We start from the raw sequence: 15,048 nt of genomic DNA, 5'->3' as shown, positions 1-15,048 counted from the left end.
GTAGAAAAAGATTAATTCTATCTTTCCTATTATATTTTAATGTCGTCGATCGGCACTGCAAACACGTTCTTGCATTAGAAATGTAGAAAATCGCATAATTTCATTTGTTTCTAATGGTTGATGCTCACACGAGCTTGTCCTCAATCTCTTATTCGGTGACGTTAGCTTAAGAACTCTTGGCGTATATGGTATTTTAGAGTGAATCTTATATATTGATAACTGACAGTGTATACATTATCACCGTTGGATTCATGATATGTGTGCAAAAGTTGAAAAAAGATATAACTTCTTTCTTTTTTTACTTTTAAAAAAAAATCTTTTTTTTATTGTTTGCCAAAAAATTCATAACCTCTTCTTTCCTTTTCTTTCCTTTTTTTCTCAATAAAAAAGAAACTTCTAATAACTTCCATTGGTTTTAATTTGTGTTTGGATTGCATTTTTCTAGATTTTTTGTAGCAAAATTACTGTAGCAATTTAATATATGTGAGGTAAAAAGGTGATTGGGAAATGTGTTTACAAAAAACATAACAATTTTTCTTTGAAAAATAGCTGTCCAAACTAGGGCTGCAAACGAGTCGAGCCGAGTCGAACTTTGGCCTTATCGAGCCGAGTCTTGACTTAATTTCATTGAACTCGAGCTCGAGCTCGAACTCGAACTCGAGCTCGAGCTCGACGAGCTGGCAATTTTGAAGCTCGAGCTCGAGTTCGAGATCGAAAAAAATAAAAATAAATATTTTATTTTATTTTTTAAAAAAATAAACAAAATAATATTTTTTCTTAATAAATAATAAAATATTAAGGATATTTATGTATTTTTACTATTAAAATAAAAATAAATAAATATATATATATATATATATATATATATATATATATATACACTCGAGTTTAATATTTTGAACTCGAGTTCGACTTTGACTCGACCAACTCGAGCTCGATATTGATCGAGTTCGACTCAAGGTTGAATTGAGCCGCTCGCGAGCAGCTCGATTCGTTTGCACCCCTAGTCCAAACAATGCATCCAGTCCACATGAAGCTCCAACTTCATCAAATCAGTTTGGCTCGCGAGCGGTTCGATTCGTTTGCACCCCTAGTCCAAACAAGGCCAGGTGAGAAGTTTTTTTCCCCCCAAATAGTTATTATAATGTGAGAAGTTTTTGCGAAAGTTTAAACTGGAGTTTTGCAGTACTGTATTCAGGATGAACACAAGGTTAGTTTTGTTTTCCCATCATTTTACTCATATTTCCCCATCATGGATTTCTTTTCTTCTTGTTAATAAGTATGAATCCATTGATGCCAGAACTAGAAAAAGATGTTTGACCTTTGAAGTACTTGGAACACGTCCTACTTCCTGAGTTGTGAAGCATTTGATGAGACATGTTTCTTTAACAATGGCAACAATGGCTATCGCCGAACTGCTTTTTGTTATTCCCATTGTTCGCTTTGTACAGTATCACCGGATGTTGACTAACTCAATAGTTTGCCCGTCTGTAACAAGAAAAGAGGAGTTAGCTGCTGCTACCCAGTTTCACTTGCCATCACTCTACCAAACTCGGACCATTGCGTTGAAAGCTGTTACTCTTGACATTCTACATGTAAAACCCACGTACGGTTATGAATAAGATGTTTATCAATTGCTGTGTTCCTCTTCATTACTGATTATTTTACAAATAACGTTACTTTCAATGATTATCGATGTGAATAATGTGCAAATAAATTGATTTATGTATATATGTATATGTAAAGTTATGATTGTATGGTCCAACAGCACTTGGGATCCTCGGTGACATATTTTCTATGCCAATCCAATGCCACCTATAGTATTGTGCCAAGTGTTCTGTTATTATTTACACTTTAATTTTCAAATAATTCAACTTGGTTTGGTTTAACACAAGTGTAAATAATAATAGGACACTTGGCGCAATACTATAGGTGGCATTGAATTGGGATAGAAAATATGTCACCGAGGATCTCAAGTGATCCAACAGATGGGTAGATACTACCTACTGAGCGATTTTGTTCTCAATCCAATTTTTACCATTTTTCCAGATTTTGAAGAGTATGAATTGGTTTACATAGAAGACTCTGAGGATGATTTATATTAGTTCTGAGTGACTAGAGATTAGCAGCCTAGCTACTTCTAGTTAGTTTATTTACTTTCTTTTCGCTGTTTTAACTAGATGTACGAATTTATTGAATATTCGTAAACTATCTTTCATTTGAAATTTGTACCGCACTTTCTTTAGTTATACTATTTAATACTTTTTAAATTTAATCTAGTTTGATATTGTCTTTTATTCTTAAGCGGGACTTGAGGCTGCAGTGGATGCCATGTGACTGGCGTGTGGGGCATGACACTACAAGTCCATGATTTTAAACAAAATAAAACCTTTTAGAAGTTGAAATAGTTCCACATTTCGACAACATTAACGTTTCTATTACTACTAGAAAGCTGTAATAAGTATCACCCGACAAGAAACTCAAGAGCTTCATATAATTAACTAGAGAGATATCTTTATGTACATCTGTTCGTATTTTCATGTGTATATATAACAAATTATAACAGTTGGGAGGTCGTAGTTGTAGTTGGTTACTTATGATTAATACGTTTTAACACGAACCACTCAACTTTTAATTACATCATTTCTTTATCTTTTCCCTTTCTGATGAATTAATTTGTCTTCATTCGAAGTTTCGAACGCACAAAGATGATTTAATTTGATTAGACAGACATTGTTGCGATCATTTATTTGATTTGCCAAAAATAAACAGTTTTCCGTAATATCCAGCATTTCTCAAGTTTATGGTGTGTTAATCATCAAGCTAATAATTTTCGGTAACACGGGGGTTCCCCATGTTCGTCCGTGCACGAGTCTGTAATTCTAACATTTGTATTCGCTTTTTCAGTGATAAAATAAATAAGGGGCCGGCGGTTTTGCCAAAATAAAAAAGAAGAAAAAAGCTAATAATTGACAATCTGTTCATGAGATATAATTTATTTGGCTGTGCGGACGAGGTGATTATCTCTATTCCCTTTTGCATCAGTGCCTAAAGGCGAATGATTAGTGATAGGTTGCAATTTTATCATTTATTTTATTATTAATTTCTTCTATTATCTGATCTAATGTGGATTAATTGCTCGATTCTACTCACTTTTGATATTTTGTATTTATTTCAGGGAATAGAACGAAAATATAATAATAAGTGCCAATTTAACAAGAAAAGAGCCCAAATAACAAAGCTTATCTCAGGAGCATTATTGGCAAAGGAAGACTTTTGCCCATTTTAATAATTTCAAAAGAAGAGAGCAGGGCAGAGGGTTCTATTTTACTAGATGCTGGAGCGCGGCACAGGTTTTCTGCTTCTTCTTCCTCCGGAGGAGGAGGCCGCACAGGAAGGACAAAAAGGACGCCGTACAGTAGCCCTAGGAACTAGATATTGCATAGCTTTCCTTTGACTTTTCTTCTTCATATGTTAGTGGGACACTACTTTGAAGATATAGCTTTTGATTCCTCTTGTTGGCTTTTGATTTAGCTGAAATTCTCGCATGTCAGGAGCAATGTTTTAAAAACTGGATCGTTCATTGAACCGGTGAAGTGAAAGGATCGAGATTCAACCAGTCGAACCGGTTCAATCTCGGTTCAATGAATTTTTTAAAAAATTATTTATATAAATATATATGTGCAAAATAAGACATGTAATGGATTAATTTAATACTTTATATGATGAAAGGTTTACTATTTTTTAATAACTTGAATTTTTTAAAAATAAATTTTTTAAATTATAAGTTAAAACAAATAAATTTCATCTCAATTTCAATTATATCTAAATTCAACCCAAAAATATCACAATATTTTGAAATTATACAAAATTCACGTCTATGAGAATTTAGATATTGTGAACTTAAATTTTAATTTACGTTTTAGAGATTGCAATTTAAAAAAGGAAGTTTGGAGTTCGAAGGAAGTCAAGAAAATCGAAAATAGAAATGTAAACTTGATAAGAAACAAAAAATGAGATAAAAGTGAGTGGTTGTAGCATTAAATAATTTGGGTTAAAAAAATAATTCTTTTTGAACTTTTTTCAATTTAATAGACAAAAACAAAATTAAAAGATGGAAGAAAACATCAATAAATTAAAAATAAAGAGGTTTGATTAAAAAGGGAGTGACAAAAAAAAGAGGATAGAGAGAGAGAGAGAGTTGAAAATTAAAAAGAAAGAGTCATGAGAGAATGAGATTTTGTAAGAAAAATGGAAAAAAGAAATATGAGTGTTTGCTTTATATAAATAAGTTATCAAAAAAAACTAATAGAATGTGATGGTGCAACGGTTAATCCGTTGGTCTTCTATTACAAAGGTTTTGAGTTCGAATCTTAATAACTGCATTTTGAAAAAAAAAAAAAAAAAAAGAGGAAGGTTGGAAACCGGTTCAATAGCGGTTCGACCGCGGTTTTTACGGTTCGACCGATTTTCTGACAAAGTCAACTGTGGCATTGAACCGGACCGGTGCCATGGCCGGTTCGCGATTCAACCGGCCGGTCCGGTCCGATTTTCAAAAACATTGGTCAGGAGCAAGCAATTGCTAGCTTTGAGCTTTGACTTTTCTTTTGACAATGGTCGCGACTCTTGTTTCAATTTCCCGCGGGTTTTGTTCATCAAGCATGAACTAATTTCTCCACTTTAGTCAAGGAACAATGGATGTTTTGAGTCGTCTAAAATTGTGAGATCGATTTAATTTTATCTTTTCTTTTATTTATTGATATTCGCATATTCTTTGATTATAGCGCTTATGATTATTTAATTAATTGATTATCTTGGATCCGGATAATTAGTTAATTTGGTAATCTATTCTCAATTAGGGCATTAAATCCGTAATTGTTTAATTGCCTTAAAATAGTGACAACTGGCACGATTAGATTCGTGTCAGGGGGATACGCGGGCTAATCTGAAATAACCCTGGTAGTGTGTTATTTGGTTAGAATAGGGCTCCTCTAATACGTAAGGCAATTGAGAAATTAAATCTTATGGGCGTACCTAGGATTATTTCTCAATTAGAGTAGTGATTAACGGGCGTACCTTAATCACCGACACTGTAAGGAGGGGTTGACTGTCATCGCTTGTTTGGCAGTTATAACCTATTTACTAGTAAATAATTGGAATTGGCTTTGCATCGATGATCAATTAGGTGAACCATTGCTGAAGTTATTCCTTGGCTAGATCCTTAATTATCATTCATTTGATTTTAGTAATTTGTTATTTAATTTCTAGTTGGCTATTTTATTTTTATTATTTTACTTTTAGTTGAATTGTTTAAATTGTCACTCCTAATATAAAAACACCCCCTTATTACTGTGAATTTGAAAATGAACAATTACTCCCAATTCTTGTGGAATCGACCCTGCTTACTGCTATCTACAGAAATTACTTTTAGTTTGAGTAGGTTTTATTATTACACAGGCTGACAAGCTGTCAATCAGGTTGTGAGCTTGACTCTCCAGCCACATCAAAGTCTACTTTATCTTGAATAATTTCAAGGAATAACTGCAAAAGCCTGCTTTTTTGGTTTTAACTTCCATTGGTTTTAATAGAACAACTTAATTTTCCCCCCCCAAATAGTTATTATAATGTGAGAAGTTTTTGCGAAAGTTTAAACTGGAGTTTTGCAGTACTGTACTCAGAATGAACACAAGGTTAGTTCTGTTTTCCCATCATTTTACTCATATTTCCCCATCATGGATTTCTTTTCTTCTTGTTTTGGCAAAGCAACAAGAAACCATATGAAGCAATAATAAGTATGAATCCATTGATGCCAGAGCTAGAAAAGGATGTTTGAACTTTGAAAAAAAATCTTTCTCACTTTTCCCTCTTCACTGTTCAAATGGTTCAAATGTTTCTTTGATTTCATCATGTGTATCTCACATGCTGAAATTTAATACATTTTTGGTTTCTTGAATTGATTGTCGAGGGTGAGTCGGAGAAGTTATACCATAACAGAGACAAAATGGGAAACATGTAATATCAAAAGGGGGAATTTATGATTAACCCTAATCTCAGTGTAGAATGTATATTCTCATGAGTAATCAAAAATCAAACCTCAAGCCGATATCTGCTTCTAGCCCAGTTCGTGGTGGCAGATTAATTTTCATAGCCAACTCGAGAGTCCGCAAGGTGACATAGTTTGAATTGATAATGACTTGCCAACTTATGTTCAAAAGTTACCAACACATTAGTAATTTGGGGAAGAATCTTGAAAAAAAATACCAAAAAAAAGGAAAATATTATTTGCACTCCTATTTTTGTTAATCGCGCTCCCATCGTCATGTTAATTATATAGGTTTTATTTATTAGACTATTTGATAAAACAAACAGTGAAAATGCAGATAATAAAAAAATGGAGTGCAAATAATACTTTTCAGAAAAAAAAAAAAAAGAAAGAATTTAAAGTATGTTTTCTGCCTTAACCACCTCAAACTCGTATAGCGTGTTGACCAAAGACCAGATTATATATATGTGATGACAGTAAAGAAAAGGTCAAGACCAGATAAAATATAGTACAATATTGAAAAGCAAGACATGGCATTGCTATATTTACCAAATTTTCAAAATTGACAAAGTTGTTAAACACGGCAAAAAGAGTAAAACTGAATCTCTGATACAAGTTCTAGTTAAAATGAGTGCATTTTACTGATTGATATTACCAAATAATGGTTTTGAAGCAACACACATGGAAATGAAACATACATATTTTGTTGGTTCTTTTTGCATTCTCCTCAGTTTGAATTTTTTTTCCTTTTAAATTTCACACCCTGGTTAATGATTTTAAGTTAAAGGTTTAAAAGGACCAGTAATATCATATGATACAACCATATTGTACACTAGTACATATGTCATTTATGATCAAATTCTTGAATAAAATGATCTTATTATAAAAACATGTCAATGCCCTTGACGAAAAATCACTAAGAAATTACTCATTCTGAAGTGGTGATCAGAACTGTTACCACCTCATCTCATTTCTTACAAAAAGATTCATTACCACCTATTTTCTCCATATAATAGGCAAACATCAACCCAAGAACAAAGAGTCTTACAGCCATTAATATGTAAAGCCAGGCTGGTCTTGGATGCCCCTTTTTGCACCTGAGATAGTGGTTGAAAACTAGAGCTGGAAAAAAAATGTATCTGCAGCCGGATCCTGGGGGATGCTTTCTTGATAATATACCACAACTTATATAACTAACAGTGAAACTAATACCAAAAGAGATACCAAAAATGAGCCAAAATATGGTTGTGATTTCTGAAATTTCCGTATGGTCTGAAGAATTGCATCTGTGCACTTACATTTGGTGGATCAGAATTCAGAGCAAGGACGCTCAAGAACTGGACCACATAAATTTGGATTTCCTTCAAAACTTCCCCTCCCCTTTCCACCCCAAACTCTAGAAGAAAGTAGACTCCACCCCATTCATTACTACCACTTATTCTAGTATCCTCTCTACTATGTACACTCTTGTTTCAGGGACTTTCCACCCTACTAATTATTTTCTTCTGTCTCCCCAAGCCAGCTTCCACACATGACCACGATGGATGGTGGCATTTTTACTCCCCTGCCGGAGACTAAAAGGAGTAATTGTCCGGCTGCTTCTGCTGCATTCACTTCTATTTTTTTTGAATTATTATTTCACTTGCAAATTTTACATGATCAAAATTTCATGTCGACCCTTTAAATTATTGGTGGTGGAAACAGTACGTGGAAGCAAAAATTAGACATTTGACAATGGAAAATTACGTAGCTTGGATTATCATTTCTGGACTTGGCATCTGACCAGCTAATGCCTAATACAAGTACAACTTCTAGAGTTGTTCACTTTAGAAGCATAAGAAACCTCTCAATTTCTGCTTAGGAAATCTCGAAACTTTCAATAAGAGACTAAATGGACCCTTGCTTTGGAGTTGGACTCAACCTTCAAATGCTTAATCCCTAAATCCCACGTTTGTTGAAGGCTCATCCAAAGCCCAATATTAATTGCAAAACCAAAACTCAATTGCCGAAGTAAGTTTACAAAATTCCATCCAAGCAAAAGTGGCTGTCGAACATCAAGACGCCCAATTAATACACCAAATTCACATGAAGAAACCCAACCTAGGCCTTCAACAAAGCCTCACAATCATTTAATTAATGGTTAATCATAATTAATCTCCTTAAAGTATACCACATTTCTCACTTTACCCCCTAACCATTTTTTTGTCTCACTTTATCCCCCATTGGACAAAATTATCCCTCTATTATCCCCTTAATACACCAAATTCACACGAAGACGCCCAATCTAATCCTTCAACAAAGCCACAGTCCATGAGAAGCAAGCCAAGAATCAACTTACAATGCTTCACACAAAAGCTAGAAAGAATGGCTGAAAAAAGAGTCAACTTGCAAAAGTTGTGCTGAGTTTGGGCTGCATGATTGGCCCTATAACTGGCTCAATCTATTGGAGTTACAGGGACGGTTACAATGCCCTGCTTCTTCTTCGGTGAGATGTTGTACCCTACCATTTAAATGCATGAATACGTTCATGAGATATCATGTCTCGAGCTTCCTAATTTTCAAAACCATTTCAGGATTTGGAAATATTCCACTGAATGAGTCAGAGGATCATATTTAATGTGGTGTAGTTAATGAACAATAGGACCTGTGAAGATTTAGTCAAGAAGATTTGGTCCGGTCCACAACCGGGAATTTGGCTCTTTCTGGTGGATCCCCTTTCCGTTGTTTACAATGCATAAGATAAATACATTACACCTCTATTTCATTTATCGGTAAAGATTAAATTAGGATTAGTCAAATTTAATAATGATTATATCCTTTTTTAATAAATAAAACACGTGCCATACATCTAATTGTGATGGGTACTGTAAAAAATGGAGTGGGGATCCACTGAAGAGAGGAGCTGAATGTGACAAGAAGAACCTGTGAAGATTCATAAGCCAAGTTAAAAAGTAAGAATTGTCTATAAATACTTACCTTATTGTCTGTACTATTTATGTTTTGTTTATAATTAGTATTCTTGATTGATTTTTTTTTTACTTGACTTATAAATACAAATCTACTTATTTTGGCAATCAGTTTTTTTGGGACAAATTAATTTTATTATTGACTCGACTTGTTATTGTGAATATACTCGTTTGACTGAATTATATTTTAAAATCAACAGAAGAAGACAATTTTCCTTAACAAGATATTTAATATTGATTGTCGTTGGTGGGTTTAGAATTCACTTCATTTTGCTAAGGTTGGCATGACTTCGGCCTTGGTGGGTCCAACATCTTTAAAATGGCCTATATTGACCGTAGATAACCTGATGAAATTCACTCTCAGAACTCCGGTCTTTCTGAACCACAGTAGCTATAAATTTTATAATGAAAGAAAAGGAAATATAAGGCAAGGCAAGGCAAGGCAAGAAGCCCAAGACAATGAAGAAGTGAAGGATAAGGGACTGAGCAAGAAGACATTTAAAGTCTTCCTTGTACAGTAGGGATAATCATGGGTTCTCTCTAAATAATCTCCATATTTCTTTTGGTCCTATTTTTCCCATTATTTTCAAGGCTTATAAAAGCAGTAATCATTGATTAAGTCATGATGACCGAGTCAATTATGAAACATTTGAAAGATATTGATAGAGTATGAGATGGAAAAAGAAGAGAATTGAAGAAGGAGAAGCGTTGGTAATGAATATGATGGATTGAGTGGAGCGGGGGTGGGGGCCAGAAATTGGACTTACAAGGCTTGTTAGTGCCAAGTTTGACTTTAAATATATTGCAAGGTGATAAAAATAAATTACGTGATATTCGAATCGAAAGGATCCACTTGAAAGAACTAATACTCCAATAAAGGTTAAAAAATGAATTAAATTACTTGATATTCGAATTAAGATTGGCTCGGCAAAAACTCGTTTGAACTTGATTTTGCCAACTATTCAAACTAAACTTAAACAGCATTTTGTGTTCTGTAATTGTCAAACACAACTTAAACTTAGCTCTATTAGTACACAAGTGAAATTTACATGTAAAAAAATTTATTCTACTTGAACCCAATTTGAGTTTGGTTAGAAAAAACTCATCTAAATTTGATTCTGCAAATAAACAACCAACTAGCTTAGTGACAAAGTCCCTCTATGTAACATAATCTATCTATCTAGCTCAAGTGGCTGACTCGGTCAGGTTTTGGAAGTGTTTTTCGGAATCTTACATTATGCATTTTCATTTAGCCAGTGTGCACGAACTTACATTGCTCACTGATTATGAATGCTGGCATGTTAAAAGTGCGCGATAAGTTTTCAAGTTTCTTCTAATTCTGTGAAGCACAATGATTGGTGTTAATGCAGAATGTAAAATGATCAAGAGTTGTATGTTAGAATCGATTCTTGAAACAAAATTAGTACCTTTCTTGTATGTATTCCCACAATTTTATGTTTGTATTTTTCTGTTGAGAAAGTCATCTTATTATTGAACTTGTTAGGGTAATAAAGTTTTAGAATCCATCAATATAATTAGTCCAAAATTTCTTGAATTTAAACAAATGCTTCTCCTAATTCTGGCCAAAATTAATCTCACTTCTGATCTAATATAGAACTACAACATAAATATCTAAACCTACTGATTGTGGTTTAAACATCAGGTAATTAGTACTCCTTCTCCAAGAAGTACTTGAGTTACCTTTTCTATAGATTTAGTAAGAAAAATAAGTCATAGAAGATAAGAACGGTCAACCTCAATCATTAGACGTTCCAATATTGCTTTAAATTTCTTGGACCATTGCATCCTAAGTGTTCCAATCTCAACAAGCAAAGACAAAGGAGAAGGAACAAAACAAGAAAACCTATGAAGTCTTCCTTGTACTGTAGGGATATATTGTAGCCTCATTTGTGGTACAGATAACAACGTCAGCCAACTTGAGTTGATCATGGGTTCTCTCAAAACAATCATCCTTTTCCTTTTGGTCCTACGTTTCCCATCAATTTCGAAAACTTGTAAAAGCGGTTACCATTGATCAAAGTCATGACAACCTAGTCAATCACACAAGTTTGGAAGATATTGACGGAGGACAAGAAGGGAACAGGAGGCAATTGAAGAAAGGAAAGTTTTGGCAATGAGTATGATGGGGTGGGGTAGGTGGCATGGGGAGGTGGAGCAATATTTGGATGCACACAAGGCTAGGGAGGGCCAATTTTGATTTTAAATTGAAACCAAACTCAAATAAAATTTTGTGTTTGGTAAATTGTCAAATTCCATTCGAACTTCAGTCTAAGCAAGAGGACCTCTGAAGTCTTCCATGTACAATTAGGATAAATACTAGTTTCATTTGTGCTACAGACTAACAAGGTTAGCCAACTTGAATTGAAATTGAAAGTAATCATGGGTTCTTTCAAAATAATCACCATATTCTATCTGGTCGTCATAGTTTTCCCATCTTTTCACCCCAAATGTGGAGCTTCAGCTTCTGCTGAAGAGGCTGCTGCTCTTTTGAAATGGAAAGCCAGATTTTTGAACCAGAACAATAGCTTCCTAACCTCATGGAACCTTCAATCAGGCAATGCCAAGAATTCTTCCGTACTTCCTTGCACTTGGTCTGGTATTTCCTGCATTGATGGAAGTGTCAACAGGTTGAACCTCTCAGATTGGAGTATTAAAGGTAGCCTCTATGATTTCCCGTTCTCATCCCTCCCAAATCTTGAATATCTTGATCTCAGCTTTAACCAGATCTTTGGCAGTATACCAAAACAAATAGGTAACCTGTCGGAACTCATTTATCTTGATTTCTGGGCTAATGAGCTGTCAGGCAAAATCCCGCCTGAAATTTGCAACTTGAGAAACTTGACTCATTTAGGTTTTGCAAGTAATCAACTTTCAGGTCCCATTCCCGTGGTGATGGGGAATCTGATCTCACTTCAGTTTCTTCACCTGGAGCAAAATAATCTCACCGATGCAATCCCAAAGTCAATAGGCAATTTGACCAATTTGATTGAACTGTATCTTTATGAAAATCAATTTTCGAGTTCAATTTCCAAAGAAATTGGTGATTTAAAATTTCTTACCGATATGGAATTAGGTGAGAACCAACTCAACGGTTCCATTCCTAGTTCAATTGGTAACTTGAGTAACTTGGAAGCACTTGAACTCTACAACAATCAATTTTTCGGTTCAATTCCAGCTACTTTTGGTAACCTCAATAGGCTGGTGAATTTAGATCTCTCTTCCAATCAACTTTTAGGTTCAATTCCTGTTTCAATTGGAAACTTCAGCAATTTAAGAATACTGTTTCTTCGAGAAAACCAATTTTCTGGTACCATTCCACAAGAGCTTGGAAACCTGAATAAGTTGGTCGTATTGGAATTGGATCATAATCAGTTCTTTGGTCCATTGCCAAAACTACTATGTCAAAGTGGAATGCTCCAAAACATTACAGTATCCGGGAACATGCTTACAGGCCCAATCCCAAGAAGTTTGAAAAACTGCTCAAGCTTACTTAGGGCCCGTTTTGACGGTAACCGTTTCCAAGGAAACTTGTTAGAGATGTTTGGAATCTATCCATTCCTGGATTTCATAGATCTCAGCAACAACGAATTCTATGGAGAACTCTCTAGAAACTGGGGTAAATGCAAACTTTTGAAAACCCTACTGGTTGCAGAGAACAACATCACAGGTGGTATACCTCCAGAAATTGGAAATTTAACTCAACTACATGCACTTGATCTTTCTTCAAATTATTTATCAGGGGAGATACCAAAGGCAGTTGGGAAGTTAGCTTCTATGCTAAAACTAGATTTACATCACAACCAACTTGCTGGTGGTATACCTCAGGAATTCGGAGTGTTAATGGAATTTCTAGACCTGTCCACAAACTCCTTGAGTGGAGCTCTACCTGAAAATTTGGGTGATATGAAGCACTTGTTTCACATGAACCTGAGCAACAACATTTTAAGTCAAAGGATTCCATTGCAGATTGGGGAGTTAACCCAACTTTCTGAACTGGATTTGAGTCAAAATTTCCTCACAGGAGAGATACCATCTGAGTTTCAAAATTTGCAGAGTTTGTGGACATTGGATCTCTCCCAGAATAACCTCTCTGGTTTGATCCCAAAGGCATTGGCAGAAATGCCTGGTTTATTGCACATTAATCTTTCTTTTAATAATTTGGAGGGTCCAATTCCGGGTGGTAGAGCCTTTGTGAATCTAACCTTAGAAGAAGTAAAGGGAAATAAAGGTTTGTGTGGCAATATTACAGGGTTACAAGCCTGTGAAAGTTCCCGGTTGATTAAAAAGCATGTCAAGGATAAAAGGAAGGAATTTGTTCTCATAATTGTATTACCTCTTCTGGGATCAATCATACTTCTTGGTGTATTGTTCGGTGCTCTCAGATTGTGTGATCGGAGAAAAAGAAATTCGAGAGTGGAAGATATGGAGGTGAAGAAGGGCAGTTTATTTGCCATATGTGCTTATGATGGCAAAGTAGTGTATAAGGAAATCGTGAGGTCTACGGAAGAGTTCAGTGAAACGTATTGCATTGGGAAAGGAGGTTGTGGAAGTGTTTACAAAGCACAGCTTCCATCAGGCGAGGTAGTAGCTGTAAAGAGACTTCATAACATACCTAATGTGGCAAAGGATAAAAGTTTCTTGAATGAGATCAGGGCCTTGACAGAAATCAAGCATCGAAACATTGTGAAACTCTTTGGCTTCTGCTCAAATGCTCAGCATTCTGTTTTGGTTTATGAGTACCTCGAAAGAGGAAGCTTGGCCAATATCTTGAGCATAGAAGAAGAAGCTAAGGAACTAGACTGGCAAAAGAGGTTGAATATCGTCAAAGGCGTCGCTCATGCTTTATCTTACATGCATCATGATTGTTCACCACCAATTGTACACCGAGACATATCAAGCAACAACATTTTGCTTGATCCAGAATGCGAGGCTCATATTTCAGATTTTGGCACTTCCAAGTTCCTCAGAAGAGACTCATCTAATTGGAGTTCTCTTGCAGGCACATATGGATATGTTGCACCAGGTACTAAAGTTTTTTTTTTTCTTTTCCTGTCATTAGTTTGTTAAGTAGTAAATTCAAGTATGATCACGTAACATGAAAAAACATTTTCCAACTTTCTCTTGCAGAATTTGCCTACACAATGAAAGTTAACGAGAAGTGTGATGTTTATAGCTTTGGGGTCCTGGCAATGGAAGTAATCAAAGGAAAGCATCCTGGTGACTTGATTGCTAATCTATTGTCTTCAAAGCTTGAAGAGATAGAGCTAAAAGACTTGTTAGACCAAAGACTTCTGTATCCCAATCAAGAAATTGAAAAGAATCTGATATCCATTCTCAAACTAGCAAGAGAATGTCTACATGTTGATCCTCAATGTAGGCCAACAATGCTCATTCTTTCCAGGTTGATATCTACATGTTGATCCTCAATGTAGGCCATGTGAACTTCTTGTCCATTTCTTTTCTTGTTAAATTAATAGGTGAACCAGATATGTTGAACTTGGATGATGTTTTTGATTTTTGCAGGTACTATCAGCAGCAGATGATATGATGCAGAGTATGTATTCTGTGTAAAAATAAACTCTGCCTAGCGAATAGAGTTTATGGATTTGATACAAAAACTAGTATAGGGAGGAAATTGAGAGTTTGGAGATGTATGGTAATCTTGGCCTGAAAGTAATAATTCTATGACATTGTCTTCAGTCTTAATAGTCTTCGATCTACATTTATTATTATCTCCCTGAAAATCAAAAGTTTCTTCAGTTTTTTGGGACCATGAGAACCGACCAAGTTTCCATCACATGGCAAGGATTTGTGGTAGAAGTTTTTCGAGAGGATTAATGAGGCCTCAGTGATATTGTAGGAATAACTCTTGCAGAGTTGACACCTGATGTATATCATCAGGAAGAGATCCGGTGATCGAATTGAAACCTGCACGTAATATCTTCAGCTTTGAGCATTTGCAAAAGAGCTATTAGAACAATTGAACGAAAAGTCAAGAACAGTAATTGACGAGTAGGA

At 35.1% G+C, this 15,048-nt stretch overlaps 1 protein-coding gene across 3 annotated transcripts in view; it reads left to right on the top strand.

The window, feature by feature from the left end:
- Positions 1-14,729, top strand: part of LOC113734688 (uncharacterized) — a 64,222-nt gene extending 49,493 nt beyond the window's left edge. The window contains exons 1-3 of one of the 3 annotated variants that reach the window (XM_072082288.1): positions 11,382-14,053; positions 14,158-14,431; positions 14,554-14,729. In XM_072082288.1, coding sequence (XP_071938389.1) covers positions 11,410-14,053; positions 14,158-14,431; positions 14,554-14,578 — 2,943 coding nt within the window. In that variant the 5' untranslated portion in view covers positions 11,382-11,409 and the 3' untranslated portion in view covers positions 14,579-14,729. Of the gene's footprint in view, positions 1-11,381; positions 14,054-14,157; positions 14,459-14,553 lie in introns of those variants that run through there. The other 2 variants (XM_027261324.2, XM_072082289.1) reach the window with 2 other exon arrangements.
- Positions 14,730-15,048: the final 319 nt, after the last annotated feature.

Source organism: Coffea arabica, chromosome 3c, assembly GCF_036785885.1.
Source record: "Coffea arabica cultivar ET-39 chromosome 3c, Coffea Arabica ET-39 HiFi, whole genome shotgun sequence".
NCBI classification, from domain to species: domain Eukaryota; kingdom Viridiplantae; phylum Streptophyta; class Magnoliopsida; order Gentianales; family Rubiaceae; genus Coffea; species Coffea arabica.
Note: the sequence above shows the minus strand (reverse complement) of the source record. Positions and strands in the feature narration are given on the sequence as shown.